We start from the raw sequence: 24,516 nt of genomic DNA, 5'->3' as shown, positions 1-24,516 counted from the left end.
TGGTTAGAAATGCAAGGATGAAGAGACAAGCAGTCGTTTCTGGGGACTCTGTAATTAAAAACTGGTATAACCTCTAAATAAAGCATTTTATTTTGCCATAATAGCTGTGAGCGATTGGTCTACCACATATGTTAATGTTTGCATATTAAATGAGAATGTTTACAGGACAACAAATTAATAACATGCTCTGTGATTTTTTTTTCTAACATTAACAAACAACTCCATCGGACGTATCAAACAGTAAGGTCAAAATAGGTGGAAATGTTAAGCCCATTTGCGATGAAAGGAGTGAAACCATAATTATTCCAGACTTCCTCAAAAATGATCATATGATTGGCTTCTTATAAACATGGAAAACATTTTGTTAACCATTATAGTAGGTGACATGTGGTAAAACTTACCAGCCACTATAAGAAACCAAACATTTACCAATGGTGATGGGTTTACAGTCGGCAAGAAAGCCTATTAGTTTTGTTAAAGTTAACTTGACAATATATTTACACAGACTGCTAGCAAGCAATGTAATTTCTTTGTGGTTCCTAAATGATTCACACTTTGCAGAAATTGTACTTTAGGCACCATCTTGGTTCAGTTGATTGACAAGTGGGTCACAATGAAATGGGTGGGGAGGGGCATATATGGAGACATAGAAAAAGAGGGAGGGGCACAGGAAAAGAACAGAAGGCTTCATAAATATTCAGTAGTCCCAGACTACCTTCCAAACGACTAGAATATTAAATATGGGTGCATGAGCAAACTTGTACACTGTACAATAAGACAAAAAAGGCCCTGAAACAAAAAGATAAAAATCATATATTTCTAGTAGGCTGTAGACCCAAGATCCTGAAATATCTGATTTTAATGTCAATGGTGTGTGTGTGTGTGTGTGTGTGTGTGTGTGTGTGTGTGTGTGTGTGTGTGTGTGTGTGTGTGTGTGTGTGTGTGTGTGTGAGAAAGCAGAGATGTCTGGAAAAATATGCTCATTCAAGTTGATAAAAATGTTTGAGACAGAGATGGAGGGTCAAAAGTGAAAATGAGTATCCTCTAGTGTACACTCACCCTGGTGCTGTTCTACATCAGAGGTGACAGCAACGTTTTATGTAGGATAGAAATTGGCAGAATCTGAGCTGGGAGGATCAAGAACAAATGCAACAACAATGAAAATTTTTAATTTTGTGGAGCGCTTGTCTTTCCACAGAGAGGCGCTATCAAAACTACTGGAATGTGGCTCCGCTTGCTAACACCCTGACGGTCCCGGGGGACCCCTGGGGAAATGGGTCCCCATGGCAAACAGGGGACAGAGGCAGGACAGAGAGCTTCTGTACTCCAAGTCTCTTGGGAACAGGAAAGGGAGTAAAATCCAACGTTTCATTGTTTTGGTCTGCGCCTACTTCAGGACAAGGAGAGCCAGCTGCAACTTACACAACTAATGTTGGGGATCAATATGCCTCAGAGAGGTGAAGAATATGGGGGGAAGGGATGCAGACACTCAAAAAAAGAGGGAAGATCTAAAGTCCCCTTATATGATATCAACAGAAAGAGGCTCCTTGTCATCTGATGTCACTATAAATATTCTCATGTTTTGATGCGACTACAAAGGTCCTCGCACTTGAATGACACTACACAACTGCTGTGGGCTGATTTCACCAGAAAGGTCCTTGAAAATGTTCCTATAAAGACAGGCCTCATCTGCAAATGTCTGTGATTGTGATTTCAAAGGCTCTGTGTGTTCTGATGATGTCAGTAAATCCAGTAAATGTTTCTATGATGTCAGAAGGTCCTTGAGAATTGATGACGCCAAACACGTTTACCAAGCTTCTGTATAACGGACATCCACTTCCTTCAGGTTGGGGAGTTTGGCCTTTTGGATGAGGGGAGAGGAAGACAACATTCAGACAAGCTGAATAAATCCCAATTCTCATTACTTCCTAAATTGATAAATAGTTACATATCATATCACTTCATGTCAAGTACAAGGCCAATCTGACAAATACAGCACTAACTACGTCCTTAGAGGAGATTTAGAGCAGGCTTTTTACCTTCAGGTCCTCATACGTGTCTGCAGTGAGTTTTGTGCTGTTCATATTCAAACTGCACAGACTCTTCATAGCTACAAAATATAACACAATAAGAAACAGAAAAAGTGCAATATGTGTAGGAAATGGTAAAATATGTTTGTAAAAACACACAGCTTTAGACACAAGTGAATCCCTAGAGAAGCTGATCGCCCAGTCCAACACATGTTTGACCAGATCAGGATGTACAATCACACAATATTAGTCTGAGTGGATTAACTTATGATGCTAATATATTATGCTTGCGTATACGAGTGTGGATGTGTGTTCGTATGCAAGTGTGTGCACTTACAGCTGAGGGCTAGCAAGCCTGCATCAGTGACCGGAGTCTCACACAGGTTCAGAACCTGCAGGCAAGCCAGGTGCTCTGATAACAGTCGCAGTCCAGAGTCTCCAAACTGGGAGAGAGAGAGAGAGAGAGAGTGTGAGAGAGAGAGGGAGTGAGAGAGTGTGTGAGAGAGAGAGGGAGTGAGAGAGTGTGTGAGAGAGAAATGGAGAGAGAGAGAGGGAGAGAGAGAGGGGTGTAGGGTGGAGGGTCACCTGGGTGGACCACAGGTTGAGCTGCTTGAGGGAGGGCAGCTTAATGAGCTGCTCAGCACAGGCACTGGTGACGTTAGTGAAGGCCAGACTCAAGTTCTCCAGGTTCCCGAAGGAGCCTGAACTCAGGAGGCGGGCCAGGTCAGCGTCCTGCACACAGCAGCACGGGGTGGCCACGGCAGCCCCAATTACACTAGTTACATAATGACATAAAACCTGGGAGTAGAATGCAAAAACCCAACAGAAACAGCTGTGCTGTTACATGTGCACACACACACAATCACAACACAACAAAATGTTCTTGCATGGCTGAGTAAAGGTGAGCAAGGTCTATTTGTGAAGAGACGGTGTGCACTCACCGTAGACTTGGACGGCAGAGTGAGGCGTGTGGGGCCACCTTTCCTCTGCTGTAAAGAGAGTAAATAAACAGGGATTAAGGAAAGAGTGTGTGAGTGAGAGTGTGTGTGTGTGTGTGTGTGTGTGAGTGTGAGTAAGAGAGAGTATGTGTGTGAGAGTGAGTGAGTGAGTGAGTGAGAGAGGGAGGGGTGAGTAAGGGAGTGAGAGAGTGTGTGTGTGTGAGTAAGAGAGAGTATGTGTGTGAGAGTGAGTGAGTGAGTGAGTGAGTGAGTGAGTGAGTGAGAGAGGGAGGGGTGAGTAAGGGAGTGAGTGAGAGAGAGTGAGTGAGTGAGTGGCTTGGCTGGACGTTATCCTGGCTGTGTTCCACCACAAGGTGGCGTGTGAACTCTGAATGCAGGACATGTTTAAATGGGTCATTCACGGGTCTGCCTTTGTGGAACGCACTGCAATAAGCCAGTTGATATGACGCACTGCTTAGAAAAGCCGACAGACAGCCTGTGGTGTGGTAATGTCTAATGTCTAAGGCCCATTTTCATAACCGGCAAAACTTGAGTGTGTATATCTGTGTGTATGTGCCCTATAAGACCTCTGTGTGTGTGTGTGTGTGTGTGTGTCTATACTCACCAGCTCTTTAAGCTCCCGCTGCCTGTCACACAGATGTTCATACATGCGCAGGCCCACCTGAGTGCTCTCCAGAGTGGAGATGATCTGGAGCTGGGTGTCTTTATTTTCTATGATGTTATACTCCAGCATCAGGCACAAGATCTAGAACACACACACACATACACACACACACACACACGTGCATGCACACATTAACCTTCCCAAATATTTCATCACTTCTCGGGATTTCTACGTGTGCTCATGGCTGCATGTGCCCGGCCCACACACCTCCACCATGGTCTGGTTCCCGCGCAGAGCCAGCAGCATGCAGGGCCCCAGCTTGTTTTCTGCCAGCGACAGGAGGAACTTCTTTGTCTTGTAGCACGACCCCATGAGGATGTGAACCTGCATTGAGGAGTCCGGTACAGTTTCAGACGTGAGGAACAGAAACGCCGTGGTCTGCCTCTCTGTGTCACACTGCACATACGCACCATGCTAGCAAACAGCTCCCCATCATCATCACACGCTACACCTCCTGGACTGTAGAGCTGAAACCAGCCGTCCTTTCCAGAACGGACGCTGAGCAAGCAGGAGTGAACCTGTAACACGCACGCCGAATTAGCTACAGGCTCATTGAAAGGTACTGCAACACTGCAATCCTGAATCATAATCACTAAGCATGGTTATCAAACAAAGAGCAGTACTAACTCACCTCCTGTCTAGGGTCCTCTGCAAACCTCTGAATAACATACTTCAGCTCTCTGCAAAACACATACTGCCATTAGTCTGGACAAAAGCTTAGAGAGATTCGTTAGTAACTGTATCCATTACTGAGATTCATATTAGTAATGATTTCAGTTAGTGGAGGACAGAGGATCCTTACTAACGAGACCAAATGTTCGTAAAAAGCACATTCAACATATAATTAACACAGTAAGAGAGACTTTTGCTGTGTTTCAGTTCCTGGTGCTCTGAACAGGGCTGACGTGGAAGTGCTACTTACTTTGTGAATTTGGCATGTGCAAGAGCCCTGGGGACAGAGAGACACAGAAACATCAGATAGCAACAATTAGTGCACAAACACGTGGGCGTAGGCTGTATGTGTGTGTTTGATGTTGTGATGTGTGTGTTTGTGGTTAGTTTTGTGATGTGTGTGTTTGTAGTTAGTGCTGCTGTGATGTGTGTGTTTGTGGTTGGTGTTGTGACGTGTGTGTTTGTGGTTAGTGCTGCTGTGATGCGTGTGTTTGTAGTTAGTGTTGTGATGTGCGAGTTTGTGGTTGGGGTTGTGGTGTGTGTGTTTGTAGTTAGTGCTGCTGTGATGTGTGTGTTTGTGGTTGGTGTTGTGACGTGTGTGTTTGTAGTTAGTGCTGCTGTGATGTGTGTGTTTGTGGTTGGTGTTGTGACGTGTGTGTTTGTGGTTAGTGCTGCTGTGATGCGTGTGTTTGTAGTTAGTGTTGTGATGTGTGTGTTTGTGGTTAGTGCTGCTGTGATGTGTGTTTGTGGTTAGTGCTGCTGTGATGATGTGTGTGTTTGTAGTTAGTGTTGTGATGTGTGAGTTTGTGGTTGGTGTTGTGATGTGTGAGTGTGTGGTTAGTGTTGCTGTGATGTGTGTGTAGTTAGTGTTGTTGTGATGTGCTCTGGGATGTATCTGACTGTTGTTGCCTTTTCCTAATGATGGCTCTGAGCTGCGTTCTGCATCAGAGCAGGTGAGCTCCCTGTGCAGTCTGCCAAGAGATGCTTAATGAGCCCCTGGCCGGCCATGACAATTACAGCAGGCTCCAAGGGCCCCGGCCCCATCATCCCTATACTGGGCCCAGCTACCAATCACCCACGTCAGCAGTTTCCTGGACCCCACAAAGCCCTAGAGAGCCATATACACAAGTGCCTCCACTGCCCCAGAGACCCAGGACAACAAGGGAGGGAAGGGGAAAGAGGATCGAAGAAAACAAGGTGGGGTAAAAGGAGGGTGGAGGGGGGTGGGATCAGAGCCGAAAGGGGAAGAGCAGATTAAAGAGGACAGGGAGGGGGAGGAGCCTGGGGGAAAGAGGACAGGCAGGGGGAGGAGCCTGGGGGAAAAAGGACAGGGAGGGGGAGGAGCCTGGGGAAAGAGGACAGGGAGGGGGAGGAGCCTGGGGAAAGAGGACAGGCAGGGGGAGGGGCCTGGGGAAAGAGGACAGGCAGGGGGAGGGGCCTGGGGAAAGAGGACAGGTAGGGGGAGGAGCCTGGGGAAAGAGGACAGGGAGCACTCACTCTTTGGGGAAGGGGATGGGCTGCAACAGGCTGGCCAGTGCTGGTCTCCAGTCATCGTAGTCCGAGCTGCAGAGAGAAAGCCAGAAAGAAGAGGTCAGTGCACCTGCACAGGTGGGAGGGGGACAGGACAGGTGCAGGAGTCTCGCAGGGCTGGGGAGAGCGAGGGTCAGCAGTTCACTTCAACAAACCACCATCTGGCTGTCAGTGGCCGCAGGTCTCGTGTCAGTCACCTGCACTGGCGCAGCAAGCTGCAGCATGTTAACACACCATAATGACATCACGCTGTGTAGTGCCAAGACAAACACACTTGTTCACGGCAGGTTTGCACTGTTTATTTTTTTTACTTTTTTACTACTGATGTCTAGATGAAGTTGAGCAGGGTGGAGGAGTTCCAGACTCACAGCATCTTGAGGATGAGGGCGTAGCAGGCCAGCACGCGGTCGGCGTGGGCGGGGAGCTGGATGGAGAGGGCGTTGAGTGCCGGGCTCACCAGCAGGCAGTCGATCAGGTTGGGCTCGCTGTCGCCCCCTGCGGGCGCCTTGCGCAGCGCGTTGGTGGCGTTGTTGTTGCGCTCCAGCTCCACCATGATCTCACTGGAGTTGACGATGGAGGGCGGGGGCGAGAGGGGCAGGGGCGGGGGCGTGAGGGGCAGGGCCGGGGGCGTGAGGGGCAGGGCCGGGGGGCGTGAGGGGCTCGGGACGCAGCAGCCTCAGAGGCATGGGGGGCTTCCGCTCACTCTGCTGCTGACAGCCGTTCCTGATCTCCTTCAGACTGGGAGAGTTGTCTCGACTGAGAGGGAGAGAGGGAGAGAGTGAGTGAGAGAGAGAGAGACAGAGAGACAGACAGAAGGATAAATAGTTAGAAAGAGGAACAGAGACAGATGAGGCTGTACCAACACAAGTGAGAAACATTATTTAAAAGTTTGTGCTTGGACACAACTGCACAACTGCGCAACTACACAACTGCGCAACTATGCATCAAGACCCATTTAGCAGGAGACAAACATAACTTTTATGCAAACTTTAAGAGTTATGCTTTGGGCCCCATGAAGGCATGCAAATGTGTAATTCTAACGAAAAACAGAATACGTAATGTACAGTGTATATGGAAACTATTCAAATGGGCAAATGACAATATGAAGAGATGGTGGCCAGGGACCAAACAGGTCTCTCGGTCTCTCTCTCTCTGGGGTAGAATATAACGAAGAGTTCATGGAAAATCTGAGCATAAGAATTCCTCCCAGGTAAATCTACAGAGCCCTGTGACTCAGAGAGATGATGTAAATGTTACAAGACTGAAAATAACCAAGGGGATCTCAGAGAGAAGTCCCGAAGTCCCGCAACTACAAAGTTGCTAAGTGGGTGAAATGCAGCTCGAGACGGCAGCTGTGTGATGTCCTGCTGGTCTGTACAGAGGGAGCAGGGGTGTGTGTGTTTGTGTTTGTGTGTGGGTGTGTGTGTGTGTGTGGGGTGGGGGGTAGGACTCTACCCGCATGCTAGCGACTCACCTGTTTATGAACTCCTCATAACAGGAGTAGATGGCAGCCAGACACACGGCCACCAGGTTAGGGAGGACACGCGGGTGAGGGCACTGTCCTGTGGGGCCGTGCATGCTGGAACACACATACACACACACACACACACGCACACAAACACACGCACTTTAAAACTGTGAAACATGAAACACACACACACCCCATGTCCCAGAAGACAGTGGATACTGGAGGTAAGCCAACTTCCCATAGTACTTAACAGGCCATTAATATGACAAATTAAGTAATGTCTCTGCCTACTTGTGTGCGGAGTGTGGGAGTGTTTCAGATATGTCGGTTCCTTCACGCGAGACAACACTCACCTGTGAATGAACTTCTTGACCACCTCCATGCCAGCATTAAGTTCATTCAGGGCCAAAATATACTCCTGAGTAAAAAGCCTCAGTCTGGGGCATTTACCAAAGTCCTGGTGCCAGAGAGAGAGAGAGAGTGAAGAATCAACATAACACTGAACACACACACACACACACACACACACACACACACACACACACACACACACACACACCACGTACACACACACGCACGCACCCCCACGCACACGTGCATCCATGCACACACACCAACGCATGCGCACCCCTGCACACACACGCATGCACACCCAAGCATATACAGATGCAAGCATGGACAAGCACTCACCATGTTGTGTTTGAGAATTCTCTGCACCACAGGGGTGAACACCTCAATGACCACCATGGACCGGGGTCGTTCCCGACAGTGCTGTGGAAAGAAAGATGTTTTTGCATACGGTCCACCACCGGAACAACGTCAGCGGGAGTCAGGACAGCCATCGACACTTTTACCACTCACTCCTGCTCACACACATCTGCAGCAGCCATTAGTCTGTGCCCGTGAATGGTGAACAGTCCTAAACTCATCGTGCTGCACACTGCTGTGTGTGTAGTCAACACCTGTGTACTGCGCTGGTGAGCAGGTTACCTTGCAGAAGAATTCACACAGGTCAGGGGGAGGGTGGTTGTTCTCCAGGAGAGGTGCGATGGCCTGCAGGCACATTATATGATCATTAATCATCCCCCCTACCCATGGGTGCACATGCACACGCATGTACACACTAGTCATTTGTCTATTTGCTTCAATGTGTCTATACCAGGGGTCGGGAACCTATGGCTCGCGAGCCAGATGTGGCTCTTTCGATGGCTGCATATGGCTCGGAGACAATTTTTTTACTAAAAATAATAATGCTAAAATATAAACATATTTTAAATCCATTAATTTCTTGCCGCTCACGTTTGCGGGTGGCAATCACTTCTGCAGTCATTTAAAGCGCGCTTTGGAGATTTTCGTGTGCGTACTCGTCTTTTAAAGTTTATCACCTATCCACACGAGTGTGCAGTGGACAGCGCTGACCTGAGTTACATTCCCGGTGTCTCAGTCAGAGATTTTTCTGGATCGCGGACCAGCTGATTGTCCAAACCTGGAACGCGCTTCCCATCATACCACACACTGCATCGTGTGAGTGTTGCTGTACTGACAATGTTTGGCTCTACGTATGCATGTGTGCAGTCGTTTTCACATCTAAAAATCTTTAAGACCAACCTACGATCACGTTTAACGGATGGAAGCCTCAACGCCTGCATGAAGCTTAACCTCACCACGTATCAACCAGACTACAAAGCCATCAGCAAAACCATTAGTCGCATTAGTCGTTGTTAACAGCTTAACAATGTTATTTAAAAAAGAATTCCGAGACCTATTATACTTTAAAAGGGTTGGTCTTTACTTTTATTTTTTTAAACATATTGCAGGGTTGCATTGAGCGTGCGACACACGCATTTGACCGTCTTCACACGCTCACACGCCACACTTCCGATATCTCACGCCGAAAAAAAATCTAGTTTATTTACCTCTGATCCACATCTATGATTCAATGAGTTACTAGTTCGCTCTGGCACCAACCACTGGCGATTGATCGATCGCGATACGCGATATAATACTTATTACCCCCCCCCCCCCCCCCTCAACAACTTACGTTCGCAAGTTGGCAACCCTGATATTGTATGGCTCTCATGGAAATACATTTTTAAATATGTGGCGTTCATGGCTCTCTCGGTCAAAAAGGTTCCCGACCCCTGGTCTATACTGAACATTGTGCAACAATATAGCAAAGTAAACAATTCAGTGGCTCAGAGAACATAAATATTATAAAACACTATGTGTTTGTAGCCATTGACAAACTCCAATTTCCATAGGTTTACAACACAATAACTGCAGTTCTTACACCAGTGACAATTATCTATAAAATTTTACCACTCAAAACTTCAACAGCTCTTGCAGCTGAGAACAAATTTAGAACAGCACGTCACTCACCACAATGATGCACTCATGATCCTGAGCGCTGAGGTTAGTGTTCTGAGAAGAAAGTGACACAAACACATTACTAAGAATCCACAGGCTTGCAGTGGCCCTCTCAGAAGCCCAGAAGAGGGACAGGACAGCGGAGACACTTGTCCAGTGAGCCTAGACGTCCTGTGATGGCGTCATGCATCACCATCAGTCAAGGGTAATGCTGTTTTTGGAGCCAATCACCAAGGGAGACCAGTCTGGTGCAATACAACCTTTCTTATGGATCTTGGCTTGAGTTTAGTGGCTCATCCGAAGGTCAGTTTTGCATATAAAACCTTCTTGAAAATACCCAGTTTGTTAAAAAAGGGGATGGGGACAGAGGGTCTGAAGACACTGAAGATGAATCACAAGTAAAGAGAAATCTCCAGTTTTACCAGAGCTGTGCAACTGTGTGAGGAGTGTAACCATGTTTTGCAAGATTCTGTGGTTCACAAATTGAATGTCCCTGCAGAAGCCAGACGGCTCACAGCAGGACCACGGTCCTGGTCTCAAGTCTGCAGTTCATCTATCCAGCCAGCAAAGCCTGTTGACTATCACGGTCGTAGTGCTGTGATGCAGTGAGCCGTGTTTTGAACATGCTCTACCATATATGTGAAGAACAATACACACCCTTACTCAGACCACTCGACTCATATTAGACCTGCTCATGCAGGTGCTGGTGTGTGTGTGTGTGTGTGTGTGAGCTACCTCAGCCAGAAGTGTGGATATGATGTGCAGTGGGGCTTGGTGTATGGACTCGTCCTGCAGCGGGGAGGTGAGGGCCATGTCCACCAGCGCCCGCACCTCCTTCATCACCACCTCCCAGCGGCTCGGGTTGTTCAGCACCTTGCGGTACTTGTAGATCTTTTTCTGTTGACAGGACAAACTTAATGAGGCAACACACGTGATGTGCACAGGGAATAAGCTGCCACAGTCAACACTGTAGTGGCAGCAAACAATGTTAATTTCACAGAGTGAAAGCGGCATGTCTGTCACTGAGTTGTTATGCTTGCATCGTTAGTGGGAATGAGAGAAAAACCTTCACTGTTTCTATTTGAAAATTACCACAGTTCCCTGTGAGGGATCGTACTCAAAGTGCAAGTACATGATGTGAAACGAAGTGAGCTGAAGGCCAAAAAAATTCTTAAAAGAGTAAGTCTACCTTCCACTGGAGAGAGTGAAACCACTGGTCCCGCAGATAGCTGTTGGCAGCCTGAGAACACAGATACACACAGAATGACTAGAGGGATAAAGAATGGTGTACACATCATGTGAGGATGTGTGTAATGTTACACTAAAGGAATATATAGACAGAAGAAAATAATGAAAATTAACAGGCTTCATTCACAGGCACAGATACTGTCAAAGGACTGGTGAACAGACCCAGAACCCCCAGAGCAGCTCTGTGTCTTGCCGTTTTTATTTTGGCACTATAACTTGAGTTTTCCACCTGGTTAAGGTGCTCTGTAATGGCAATTCCACTGATACCATTAACAATACTGATAATTGCTTACAGTGCTAGATACTGGGAAGGAGAACAATGCTCTGGAGACTGCAGTACATGGTGGGCCAATGTTTGTCCACTTCAGAGATCTCTGCTAGGTACTCATAGTAAATGTTGAGCTGTGCAATAAGGAACATTCACTGAAATGTCACTGAAGCTTGGCTGAAAGTTTCCTTGCTGGTTTGTGTGCTACCTGCAGAAGCACGGTGCCTCCGGGGACGCTCAGCTGGACGCAGTATTTGGGGGCGTTGTCCCAGGACAGCAGCTGGAGGTCCTCTATAGAGCTGTAGGACAGAGCTGTCTCCATGTAGCCTGTCGGCTACAGAGACACAAGAGGGAGTTTGTCATATACAGCAGGCTTCACTCAACAAATATTTAGTAGACATTCAACTCAACACATTCACACTAATCATGCACTATGCAGACCTACGGCAAAATGGAAATGTGTACAGAACATACACTGTATAATCAGCATTTATAGTCGAATGTAGATAAAGTTTTTATGCTACCAAGTTCTTGTAATGGGGCCTATTAGTCATTCTGCACCGTACTACTATGCTGGGTTTGTGGTGACTGAAGGTTCCCTTCATCTCCCCACTGGTCTGTAAGTGTAAAACAGTCTCGTTATGTATCACACAGGTTCCTGCAGATCGTTTTTCAGCTCGACTACGTCCCGACTGTAGTGCTTGTGGTCACATGGCTTCAAATGTCAACAGGCTGTTCCCGTCTTCATCTCTACAATGGAACACTGGAGCTGTTCATTTATTAGCCTCCCTCCCACCTCTACAGTTCAGCTACAGGCTCTTCCATTATTAGAGCTTTCCTCCCTCTGATGTTGAACAAACAAGGCTATTACTTGATTTGTGCTGCCCTCCCACTAGACTCAAACCAAACCACAGTTCCTGTATTTGTGTGTCATCCACCCAGCACAGCAGAGCAAACAAGCTGTGTCTGTCTTTGACTCACTGTGTTTGGCCTCCGCTTGTCTATCTCCCACAAATATACTCCCTCCCTCCATATTTCTTCCTCTGTATAAGAATAAAATAGGCCATTCTTTTAATTACAACTCCTGGATGACAAGAGCCGTCGGCTGTTCTGGGGCCTGCCGTCCCTCCCTCCGCGCCACCTTTCTGTACGTGTTGCATGTGAGATGGGAACGATGATTGCGCTGGGACAACAGCCCTGTGGCGGAAGCCTGTGCATCCTTATAGGGAGGGAATAGAGAAAGTCAATATGCGGTCATGGGAGCCAACACTGACACAGGCCCCTCGCGCTGGCTGTCATAGCGACAATATCCTGAGCAGTGGCTCAGTGTGCTTAACTGTGGTTCAGCTCGTGTGTCTCGCTGCCTGTTGCCGTGTCATTCTGGGGCCATCTCCCTGTCTTCCCCGACTCCCATTTGCTGGTGCATGCATGTATGGCTCCCCCCTCCTCCCCCTCCCCCCAGACTGGCCCCTCCCCCCAGACTGGCCCCTCCCCCCGGGCTCAGCCTCTTACCCGTGCTGCCATTCCCCCTTAAAGAGGAGCTGAACAGCTCTCATCACCACACTGCCATGTTACCATGGAAACAAAGAGACGAAAAAGAGACATATGTTTTTTTTATGTTACCAGGGAGATCCAGATGGGGGGAAAGATGGGGGGGGGGGGGGGGGGGGGGGACAGTGCATTCATGTGCCGAAATGATGAGCTCCACAGATATTTAATCACTATATATTTTTATAATTAATGAGGAAATCAAACATGCATGAACCTAAATGTCTGTAACTGGATGGAAATATTGCCGTGCCGTTTCTACAGTTATCGTCACATCAAGAATACTATGAAAATCATTAGGGACTACATAAAAGATATCATAGCTCCCCAAAATGATCACTGAAGCATGGCTTGACAAACTTGTGTGTTAATTTATATACAAAATACATGCAAATCCAGTAACATCCCCTGTACAGTCACACTGATGCTCTTTATACTGAACGTTCGCTTAGTGTTAGAGGGTAAACAGGAAGACAGACAGAGAGGTGAGACACTTTCTCTTCAGGCTTATTGCTCCCTGCAGAGGCAGAGATCATATAGAGGAGCAACAAACAGGGTCACGGTGAGACCAGACAGGTTCAGTGCAACCTGGCAAACTTCAGACAGTAGTGGCTTTGTGCCACATGAGGACACCGGGTTGCCGAGCTAGCGTGCTGGACTGCGCAGTTATGGCATGCGGCAGTGTCAGATCGGGAGAATGACTGGAGCCAAGAGCACAGTGTCCACGTCACACGCTCGTCAACATGTTTCTGTTTTTCTAAAGAGAGCTGCCATCAGCACTCAGAGCTGTGAGTGCTGACATCTCATGTGCTGTAGGCGCTAAAAGACTGGAGCTGGCATCCACCCCTGCTGCACACACCACCACACATACATGTGCACATACGCACCTGGACACACTGTCAAAATGTACAGACTACTGATTTCATGAATAACTTTTACCTATGACTATCCAAAATCTAAATTTCAAATTCCAAAGTATACACTTTTTGAATGCATTTAACAGAAAATACACACACGGTGTAGGTTAGGTAGAATGGTTTTATGATGTAATGTATTAGGTACACCTTGCTAGTACCGGGTTGGACCCCCTTTTGCCTTCAGAACTGCTTTAATCCTTCGTGGCAGATTCAACATGGTACTGAAAACATTCCTCAGCGAGTCTGGTCCATATTGACATGATAGCATCACGCAGTTGCTGCAGATTTGTGGGCTGCACATCCATGATGTGAATCTCATTCCACCACATCCCAAAGGTGCTCTATTGGATTGAGATGTGGTGACTGTGGATGCCATTTGAGTACAGTGAACTAATTGTCGTGTGCAAGAAACCAGTCTGAGATGATTCGCGCTTTATGACATGGTGTGTTATCCTGCTGGAAGTAGCAATCAGAAGATACATAAAGGGATGGACATGGTCAGCAACAATACTCGTGTAGGCTGTGGTGTTGACATGATGCTCAATTGGTACTAATGGGCCCAATGTGTGCCAGGAAAATATCATTTTGCAATATCACCATTGCACCACCACCACCAGCCTGAACCAATGATACAAGGCAGGATGGATTCATGCTTTCATGTTGTTGATGCCAAATTCTGACCCTACTGAATGTTGCAGCAGAAATCGAGACTCATCAGACCAGGTAACATTTTTCCAATCGTCTATTGTCCAATTTTGGGGAGCCTGTGTGAATTGTAGCCTCAATTTGCTGTTCTTAGCTGACAGGAGTGGCACCTGGTGTGGTCTTCTGCTGCTGTAGCCCATCCGTGCATTCAGAGATGCTCTTCTGCATTATAACGACTGGTTATTTGAGTTACTGTTGCCGTTCTATCAGCTAGAACCAGTCTGGCCATTCTCCTCTGACCTCTGGCATCAACAAGGCATTTGTGCTCACAGAACTGCCGCTCACTGGATATTTTCTCTTTTTCGGACCATTCTCTGTAAACTCTAGACCATGCCACGTTTAAAGTCACTTAAATCACCTTTCTTCCTCATTCTGATTTCTCAGTTTGAACTGCAGCAGATCGTCTTGTCCATGTCTACATGCCTAAATGCATTGAGTTGCTGCCATGTGATTGGCTGATTTGACATTTGCGTTAATGAGCAGTTGGACAGGTATACCTAATAAAGTGGCCAGTGAGTGTATAATAATAATAATAATAATAATAATAATAATAATAATACTTTATTTACATACAGCATTTTTCTAAAACCCAAAGGCCCTTTAGGGCTCCAGTGCAAATTTGACTGAGCAAATACTGGACTGCAAAATGTTTTTTGGCTCATCAACTTCATTTGTGGCAAATTTTAAATTGGTGAAGATTTTTCACTAAACATGTTATAAAAACAAAGGTAAGGTAAGGTAAAGGTAACACATTTAATAGAACAAGGTATGCAAGAAGCCACTATATCACTTTCTGGTACAGGCATCTGAAGTGCAGAGGGCTGGGAATTGTACCCCTGCCTATTTTGCAACTGCATTTTCTGCCCAAATATCCAGTGCAGAGTGCAAGCATGACTGTCCACCTAAAGATGCCCTTTCCTTGCCCCCTGACCTCCCATCTCGTGCCCTTTCACTCGTTTCTGTAATATGACGATTGCCTTGCATCTGAAGAGACATAGCAGGAAGACTTTCACTGTCCTAGTCCACCAGTGTTGGTGTTAGATTAACTAGGACTGTGTTCAAATGCTCCCTTGTCTCAAGCTGAGGACATTGGCTGTGATGTTAAAACCGATCATCATCAATGCTGTGCTATGACTCTGCTGGGAGGTGGGGGTTTGACTCTCAGCCAAACCAGAATGATTTCACACATTTAAAGATGACAGATAATTTATTGAGATCCTGCAATACCACTTTAACACAAAATACTGAACTACATCTGACTTACTAAAATACCATATTTAGATAAACACTGAACAAAGGCTGATTAGGTCACTAATAAATCATTCAAATGTGTTTATATTTCAACCAAACATCTTAATATCTCCGTAATGGAAAAACATTTTAGATCTGCAGATGTGAAAAAAATATTGCAATTGTTCACCATTTCATATTGTCATTGCAAAATGAATCTTAAGTACATATGGACAATGGTTTGAGAAGAGATGAACAACCTCAGTTCATCATACTGTTCACACAACATTTGAGGTTTTTGTTTTCAGAAACACTTGTTTGACAAAAATGACAAGAAAAGAAGTAAACTGTTCCATTTGTTAGATACTGCTATTTTAAATGAAATTATGGCCCAGGATTTAAAATCTGAGCTTTACTAACATGTGCAAGCCACGTTAATTTGTCAATTTGAGAAAATATGCATTCCTCATGCAACTCTGAAAAACAGCTCATGGTTTCACTTCATAACAAATGTTTGAGTAAGACAACAAAACACCATAGTGTATGCACCGTAGTCTAACCCAGCTGCCGAGCACAGGGTTAAAATCCACGATGTAGGAGATACATTCCAGTCACCACTAGGATGTATTTACATACAACAAATGAAAAGTGAAGCACAACCCTTTTAAGCACAGAAAAGGTCACGTTAGAAACTGTCCCTCTTCCAGCTTAGTTCACAACATGCAGGCCTGTTCCTGGGGTTGCCCCTCCTGTTCCTGCCCCTTCTGGGGTTGCCCCTCCTGTTCCTGCCCCTTCTGGGGTTGCTCCTCCTGTTCCTGCCCCTTCTGGGGTTGCTCCTCCTGTTCCTGCCCCTTCTGGGGCTGCCCCTCCTGTTCCTGCCCCTTCTGGGGTTGCCCCTCCTGTTCCTGCCCCTTCTGGGGTTGCCCCTCCTGTTCCTGCCCCTTCTGGGGTTGCCCCTCCTGTTCCTGCCCCTTCTGGGGTTGCCCCTCCTGTTCCTGCCCCTTCTGGGGTTGCCCCTCCTGTTCCTGCCCCTTCTGGGGTTGCTCCTCCTGTTCCTGCCCCTTCTGGGGCTGCCCCTCCTGTTCCTGCACTTGCTCCTCACACACCCCAGGCAGCTCCAGCAGGACACGACCCCGCGCTCAAGATACAAGATACGAGAGGAAACACAGAACTGAAGCAGTAGAGAAAAGACCCACAGTGCAGCGAGGTCCCGCTACAGAGCAGAAAGGTCTCGCTACAGGGCAGCGAGTTCCCGCTATAGTGCAGCGAGGTTCCGCTACAGTGCAGAGAGGTCCCGCTACAGTGCAGAGAGGTCCCGCTACAGTGCAGCAAGGTCCCGCTACAGGGCAGCGAGGTCCCGCTACAGGGCAGCGAGGTCCCGCTACAGGGCAGCGAGGTCCCGCTACAGGGCAGCGAGGTCCCGCTACAGTGCAGCGAGGTCCCGCTACAGTGCAGCGAGGTTCCGCTACAGTGCAGAGAGGTCCCGCTACAGTGCAGCGAGGTCCCGCTACAGTGCAGAGAGGTCCCGCTACAGTGCAGAGAGGTCCCGCTACAGTGCAGCGAGGTCCCGCTATAGTGCAGCGAGGTCCCGCTACAGTGCAGCGAGGTCCCGCTACAGTGCAGAGAGGTCCCGCTACAGTGCAGAGAGGTCCCGCTACAGTGCAGCGAGGTCCCGCTACAGTGCAGCGAGGTCCCGCTACAGGGTACAGGCCGTATGGCTGCAGGAGAACTCTCGTTATTATTTGTGAAATCGGAGTTGCAGCATAACTCTGCTTTTGGTTTTGCAATGATTTTGCCAAGATGTGACTGCCCCTCATGACACACAGCCCAAGTGTTTTTTTCTTTTTATTTGTCTAGGCATTTTTCTTGGACGTGTACAGGAATGAAAAAGAAAGAAGAGAAAACCCCATTTCCTGATGTTGTTCTCTTAACTCAGCATTCTTAACTGCATCAAGGTTTTTTGAGAGGTTTCATGTCTCCACTGCAACTGTGAATTCTGGACAGTGTGCAAATACCCCAAATAAAATCTGTGATGACCAGCAATGATTGTCAAATGGTGGGCATGCTGACAACAGGTCAGTTGGTGTTTGCTTTTGAAAGGAAAAAGTGATTAAAAAAAGCTTTTAAAGGAAAAAGTGATCGAGTTTGCTTTTTTAATGCTGCTCTTACTTCCTTAGCCATATCACTACTTAAAACTACTTAACACTACTTCATGTCATTTCTTTACTGCTTCCCCCCCTCCTTAAAGCAAAGCCCCAGCTACAAGATGCCGCCTGCACCGACACCCAGTGTGCAGAATCTGGAAACACCATCAGCTCTCTGTTCTGACATTTAAGACAGAATAAGGATATTCTGTTATATAAGGACAGGGTTAGTTCAACATGTGCATTTGGTGTTGCAGGATGAAAAAAACAGAATGTTTCTTTTTTTGCCACTCAATGTATATCAAATGTTAACATCCTGCGTATTGGATGCTAAATGCAAACTTTTTCTGTAGAGAGGATGTCTGAGGCATTATATGATATTATATATAAATTATTAATGCCCTGGATTAAAGTTGGTTAGTAATGAAGGGGCTTTTGTTTTTATATCATCTAACCAAGGTCTAGTCTTAGTTTTATGTTAGACTTAAGCCCCTCTGTTTTTCACTCCACATGACTGGACCGCCAGCTGTGAAGCGCAGAAATGAAAAAATTGGATTTTGCAAGGCAGAACTCTCATAAAAAGAGAACTCTAATTATTATTAAGCAAATTTGTCTGTTGGTGTTTGTTTTAAGCCTCATTGTGCCTAAATGATGGGTTTGTGAGAGAACACGGATCAATGTTACAATGTGGTTTAGATATAAAACTACTAGAATTGACATTTTCAAGATACAAATTGGCCACCTACTGATATTGAAAACATATAATTGGGTGTGTTGCTAATGCATCATTGCCCCCCTCCAAAAGAAATGGATATACATAATGACTTAATTGCAGCGTAGAGAAGCTATCAGGTCCTGGCAGATCCTAGAAGCCTGTACTGACAGTGTATTTGGGTTAATCTCACAACCAAGGTGGCTAATGAAAAGCTCACCTTGGACACACAATTAGTATCGATTGGGTAAAGCCCAAAAATCCAGTGGACATGACCACATAGTCCTGCACAACTTAGCTGTGTTGAATTTTGTGACAAGATAAAGGAGATACAGAACATATTAAGTCATGGTGGAACGTAGCACAAAATTTCTTCATGACAAAATGAAACTAAAAAAAAAATGCAGAAATGTCAAAGCTTGGCACTTCATAAGCGGAACTTGCACACCTTGAAACCTACACTATGGTACTGATTTGACTGCACTGCTCATAAGCATAATAAAGTGCACAAGAAAGCAGAGGCTTGGAGCTCCTGCCGTGATCATGTGCTACTGTGACTAGCTGTGTAAGGGTTACTAGCATTGCTGGGAGTGCAACTCCTTTGCTTGACTCGCAGAATTTACAACAAGACAAAGAGAACAACTGTTCTCTGGTTACCATCTATTTAGGCTACAATCTCTTGTAAATACTGCCAACTGTTTACCATCTATTTACAATCTATTTGTCCTCGTACAAATGTTGTGCTCTGACATGACTAAATGTTAATTGGATGATAATTCCTACCAGTCCTTAATTCCTACCTATATACCAATAGCTAATGATTGTTCAATAAATAGCATGTTCATTTGAAAAAGTTGAAAAAGGTCTTTAGGATAAATGATTTTTTATACATACGTATATAAAATTACTGATAAGGACTTATATTCTCCTTATATAAGGAGTTTTTCTTGCACAGGGAACTGTAACACTTGTATAATACTTGTAGACTGTCATGTTTACTACATTTCTACAACACATTTTAAACCTCTTAGATTTCTTAGGAGATTTCAAAGAAAAGGTGTGGACATACCACTACTGTATGACCATGTTATTCAAAATAACCAAGACAGTTCAACAAAATCCTTTATGTTGTGGAAAATATAGTAATCAAAATAAGGAGGAGTGACAAGTGTAACAGAAAATCAGCTTGCAGTTGAAATGTTGGTGGTTACAGCTTTCAGAAAGTAGGAAGTGTAGAGACCCTTGTTTCTGAATTACTTCACCACATCTACACCCAAATGACAACATCAATTTCTCACACTGCTCTGGTCTGATCTTGTTCCAGTCTCTTTCACAACTCGGTAACAGTATGAGTTTCTTAGTCATAACTTTGTTACTAGTGTTCTTCCAGAGATTCTTGATCAGCTTCAGATCATGACTGGGCTGGCAATTTCCTTATTTCAATATTCTCAGCTTCAAGAAAGTGCTTTACCCATTTGCATTGTGACATGCTGTTAACGAGGTACTGATGAACACAAGCACCCAGCATGCCACGTACAAGAGGCCCAACTCCTGCTGCAGTAAACATGCCCCAAACCCAATGAGACTTCCTCCTCCAAACTTAACTGACGACTTCACACACTTTGCACACTTTCTTTCTCTATTTTGATATCTGACCCAACTAAAACTTGCTCTCATCACTGAAGTGAACTTTAGACCAGGTGTCCTCTGGCCACACAACACTTCTGCAAATGTTAGCCATTTGATTCTTTCTGCTGATGAGGGGCTAGGTTACTGCGGAGTGGGTTTTCAGTCCAAATTCTAACCCTTCTGCCTTCGTCTGAGCCGCTTGTGTTGCAGGTTTCAGTCACCTTGGAGTGGCTCGCCATCTTGCAAAAATGATTAAGAGTGCAGCCAGATAAATAGAGTCTGTGAGATAATTTAGGAAATTAGCACCAGTTGCAAGCTTAGCATCAATAACTGAAGTATCCTAATGTGTTTTCTAATTCCAATCACTGTTCCCTTTCAGATTTCACACGGATGTTGTGATATATATACAATTAACAAATTATGAAATAACCTATATTCCTTCTATATATGTTTAAAAAAATGCATGTTGAATGTTGTAATATAAAACTATTGTGACTGTAGAAATAAATACAAAATCAGATTCTTATGGCAAAATAGACTACTACAGAATACAGAATACTACCGTATATTTATAATTCAGCATGCTGCCCTTCGGGATGGTTAAAACAAACTGCTAGCATGGCTTCTTGCACCATCCATATGAAAATGAATGTGGTTTAAGGCAAACACTTCCAGAGGAAAGGCCTTGATTTTTTTTTTCTTCAAATTAAAAGACAGAAAGCATTTATAATGGGTTGACATTACGCAAATATGATGTAGGTTCTTAGTACTTAAGGAAAAGGGTGAGTCATATCTTTTGCATCTTTCAGTGAGATCACTTTTCAAAATGACGTCTTTACTAAGAAAGACGTACCACAATAGCAAATGTTTTGCAATCAATTGTAAGTACAGAATAGATTTTTTTAAGTACTTAAGAAATTCAGATTACATCAGGATGATTATGATAAAATAATCAGAAATGGTAAGCATGCTCAACCTACAGAAGTAATGATCACTTTTAAGAGTTTTATAATCAAAACTCTTATTATATTAACACCCACCATCACCTTTACGTTTTCAATAGAGTGAAACTTAGATTTCTCTCTCAAACACAACAGTAAAATCACATAAATTACAGATGTGAAGTAAAAACATTCTAGCCTTTCCCAAAAGAGAACATTAGCTACAGGCCACTACCCGCCTATTAGCCTATTAGCTATGGTCAACTGAACACAGGTCACCTGCTAAGCATCAGTCTGGAGACTTCACAAACACGAGAGAAAAACTCAGCATGTCGCGAAATCAGGGACAGTAACTAACTTGTAATGACAAAGCAGCTGCCCGGCCTACTTTTCATGAATGCTGATCATCCTTTTCTTTATTTATTTTTAAGACCCATATTAGACTGTTACAAATGCAACATACATACAGGTCTACACCTGTCATTCTAGGCTCATTAGTAAGAAAAGCTGGTGCTAAAAACTTAAGAAAAATCCATCTGTGTGTAATGCACTGATAAGGTTATAAGGAATCAGGAGTTCCTCTGAAAGATAATGGAGACCATAGCAATAAGTCTAGTTCAGAGAAAAGAGGATAAGTATAAAGAGGCTTCATCCTGATAAAAACTGAAACTCTCTCCATAAGCTCACTTCCTGTGTGCTGAATACCTCACATATAAACATATACTACTGGTACTGGGTCTTCCTGTGTGCTGAATACCTCACATATAAACATATACTACTGGTACTGGGTCTTCCTGTGTGCTGAATACCTCACATATAAACATATACTACTGGTACTGGGTCTTCCTGTGTGCTGAATACCTCACATATAAACATATACTACTGGTACTGGGTCTTCCTGTGTGCTGAATACCTCACATATAAACATATACTACTGGTACTGGGTCTTCCTGGCGTGTTTCAACAAGACTGCATCCTAGATGGATTTACCGTGAAACATGAGTCACAGATTACACACCGGCACAATGAGAACTAGTGCAAATAAAATAAAAGATAAAACACAACCAAACAAAAAGGCTACGTATGCGATATCAGTAAGACACCACTGTTAAAACATACTGACCCTGGTCGACAACCTGCCCTTAACTATTTCACTCTCGGCCTAAACAACCTCCTCTCCTAATCCAAATCCGGAACATCCATCTCGCCCACCGAACCGCAGCGTGTTGGTAGTCTAGTGGGTCCAGTCCAGCATCTGACGTGAGGTCCAGTAGCGCGACACGTCGACGTCGCAACGTTTCCCTCCACATCATATCTGTGCCAGCGGGTTTTTTCCCCCTGAACTGATGACAAGCGTTCTGGTCCAACTCATTGTCTCCTTCCCACTCGGAGTTCTAGTGAAAAGGCTCTTCCGACAAAATGTTCAAGATCATAAACTGGATAAATGACAGAGCGCAGTAAATGGACGTGTACCAAACTCGCTGCAGGATGTGTAGGCGTAAGTTACAAAATGCAACGAAATGAAAGAAAGAAAGAAGGAAGGAATATATAAAAAACAGATACAAAGCGACACTGAATACAGAAATCGAATCCAATATGCGATAAAACACTGAACAACGACGTTAAACGAGGGGGTGTTTTTAAACCTCACTCAGCCCTACTGAGACATGTCCTAGCAGACCTTCTCGACGTGTGTCTCACACACGGTGTGTTATTGTGGAGTAAACATGGACATATGTCCCCGCTGCTTCGGTCAACACCGCCGAGTCTCTTACCGTGGCCGAGGCCAGGCTGCTGTCCGTCAGGGTGAGGTGGTGAGGCTCCCATCTCCGTAAAAACTTGGAGGTGAGGATTTTACTGAGGAAGGTTCGTGGGTGTTTGACCACACACACCTGGATATCTCCCTCCTGGAGAAGTTTATATCGCATCCCGCTGCTGGAGTGGAGCAGGCTCCTCCGACACGGCCCTGCGCCCACTTTACTGTTATTACTCCCCTCCGGCGCGCACGGCTCCCCCAGCAGAGGCTTGCTCTCTTCGGACTGGTAGAACTGATTATTGTGCAGCTCATTCCCACCACCGCTACCGTTCAAATCCATGTTTGACCTTTAATGTGGCGACGGACCGAAGGGGGTCGACAGTTCGTGTAGAATATTTTCAATTTCAGGCCAAGCGGTCGCCTGGTCCTCCGCTACCGCGACTCGGCCCCGACTGTTTTAATAGTGGCGAGGGCGTAAAACAGACATGGGCAAGCGACAACAAGAAATGCCATTAAAAAATCACCTGTGAAACTGTAGCAGGACAAAACGGTTTGTGAATAATAGTCCGATGTTCTTCCTATTCCCCGTGAAATGTCTTTCCTCTAGTTACGCTCCCTCCCTCCAACGAGCTATTCAATATGTTGGGGCCATTGCCATATCCAGCCTGTCGCTCTCCACCACATATTCCACTCGGCTACTCCGACATACACACAGATACGGTGACGGAGAAATGTAGAATCCAAACGCGGCAGGTTTCTCCGTGTTTTTGTCCCTTTAAACGCTCATGGACATGGTTCCCTTTTCTCGCTTTTCTCGGTATCTTGGTGAAGGAGCAGCGCGGCGCGCCCGTGTGGATTGGTCCGCGCTCGTTCATGTGATACCAGCGTGACGTCAATGGGGAGGCACGCGTGCGCGCTGCGCGTCCCTACACGCCTGTCTGCATGATAGGGAGAGAAGCCGTGCACTTCCCTTCACACAAAATGGAGAAAGAGGGCGATACTGTACTTTTCTTTCAAGGCTAGGTTAACATTATTTTAATGTGTTGAATCAGAGCAGTCTGTACTATTTTACTATTTACTTTAAGTTGCACTAAGAGCACCACCAAAAAAAGCTTGCTTAACTAAGTGGGTCTTAATCTATGCCAGATCGTTTGTTTAGATCGACAGCCTGTCCGTAAACTTCACAGCTGCGATGTTTAGACTACTCAAAGCCAATTAGCAGACCTATGACCAGGACTTGTTCACAAGGCCAAGATTAACGAGCAAACCAGTGAAATCCGGACAGTTTATTCTTAAAATTCGGTATCTATGATTTCTTTTGTAAAAAGAAGGAAAAAGAAAAACATTACTCAATCAACTGGATGATTACCGAACATCGTGACTGCTGACTTCAACATTTTTTCACATTTCTCAGGAAACCGAGGGCCTTCCCATGTACTGTGCAGTCCCTGACACCCTGCAGGAATGTAGCCGTTTTTACATTTTGAAAGATCATTAAACCTCCAGGAAACAAAAGTTGCTGAAATTCTGAGTGTAAAACGTTGTGATCTCTCTAACTGCACTCGTCCATAAAGTGGCATTTCATATCAGCCACTGAAAGGGCAAGGAGATTCTTATCACCAATTCAATGCTGCCATAAAGTACAACACTATTTTGTTTTGCTTTTCCTCTATACATATTTTAGCATGTTTTTAGTTTGTCTCATATAAGGCAAGCATTCATTACATA

At 45.3% G+C, this 24,516-nt stretch overlaps 1 protein-coding gene across 1 annotated transcript; it reads right to left on the bottom strand.

Moving 5' to 3' along the window:
* Positions 1-67: 67 nt before the first annotated feature.
* cmip (c-Maf inducing protein) lies at positions 68-23,669 on the bottom strand. Its single transcript, XM_076993445.1, is given in 22 exon segments — positions 68-1,861; positions 2,040-2,110; positions 2,368-2,473; positions 2,616-2,762; positions 2,972-3,019; positions 3,594-3,734; positions 3,861-3,977; positions 4,064-4,171; positions 4,285-4,333; positions 4,576-4,602; positions 5,823-5,888; positions 6,224-6,501; positions 6,503-6,611; positions 7,330-7,434; positions 7,677-7,780; positions 8,014-8,094; positions 8,314-8,376; positions 9,703-9,744; positions 10,426-10,587; positions 10,880-10,930; positions 11,415-11,540; positions 22,808-23,669. Coding segments are annotated over 22 exon segments (2,376 nt in total). The 5' UTR covers positions 23,129-23,669; the 3' UTR covers positions 68-1,807.
* Positions 23,670-24,516: the final 847 nt, after the last annotated feature.

This window comes from Brachyhypopomus gauderio, chromosome 2 (assembly GCF_052324685.1).
Source record: "Brachyhypopomus gauderio isolate BG-103 chromosome 2, BGAUD_0.2, whole genome shotgun sequence".
NCBI classification, from domain to species: Eukaryota; Metazoa; Chordata; class Actinopteri; order Gymnotiformes; family Hypopomidae; genus Brachyhypopomus; species Brachyhypopomus gauderio.
The sequence above is the reverse complement of the archived record's forward strand: the minus strand, read 5'-3'. Positions and strand labels throughout refer to the sequence as shown.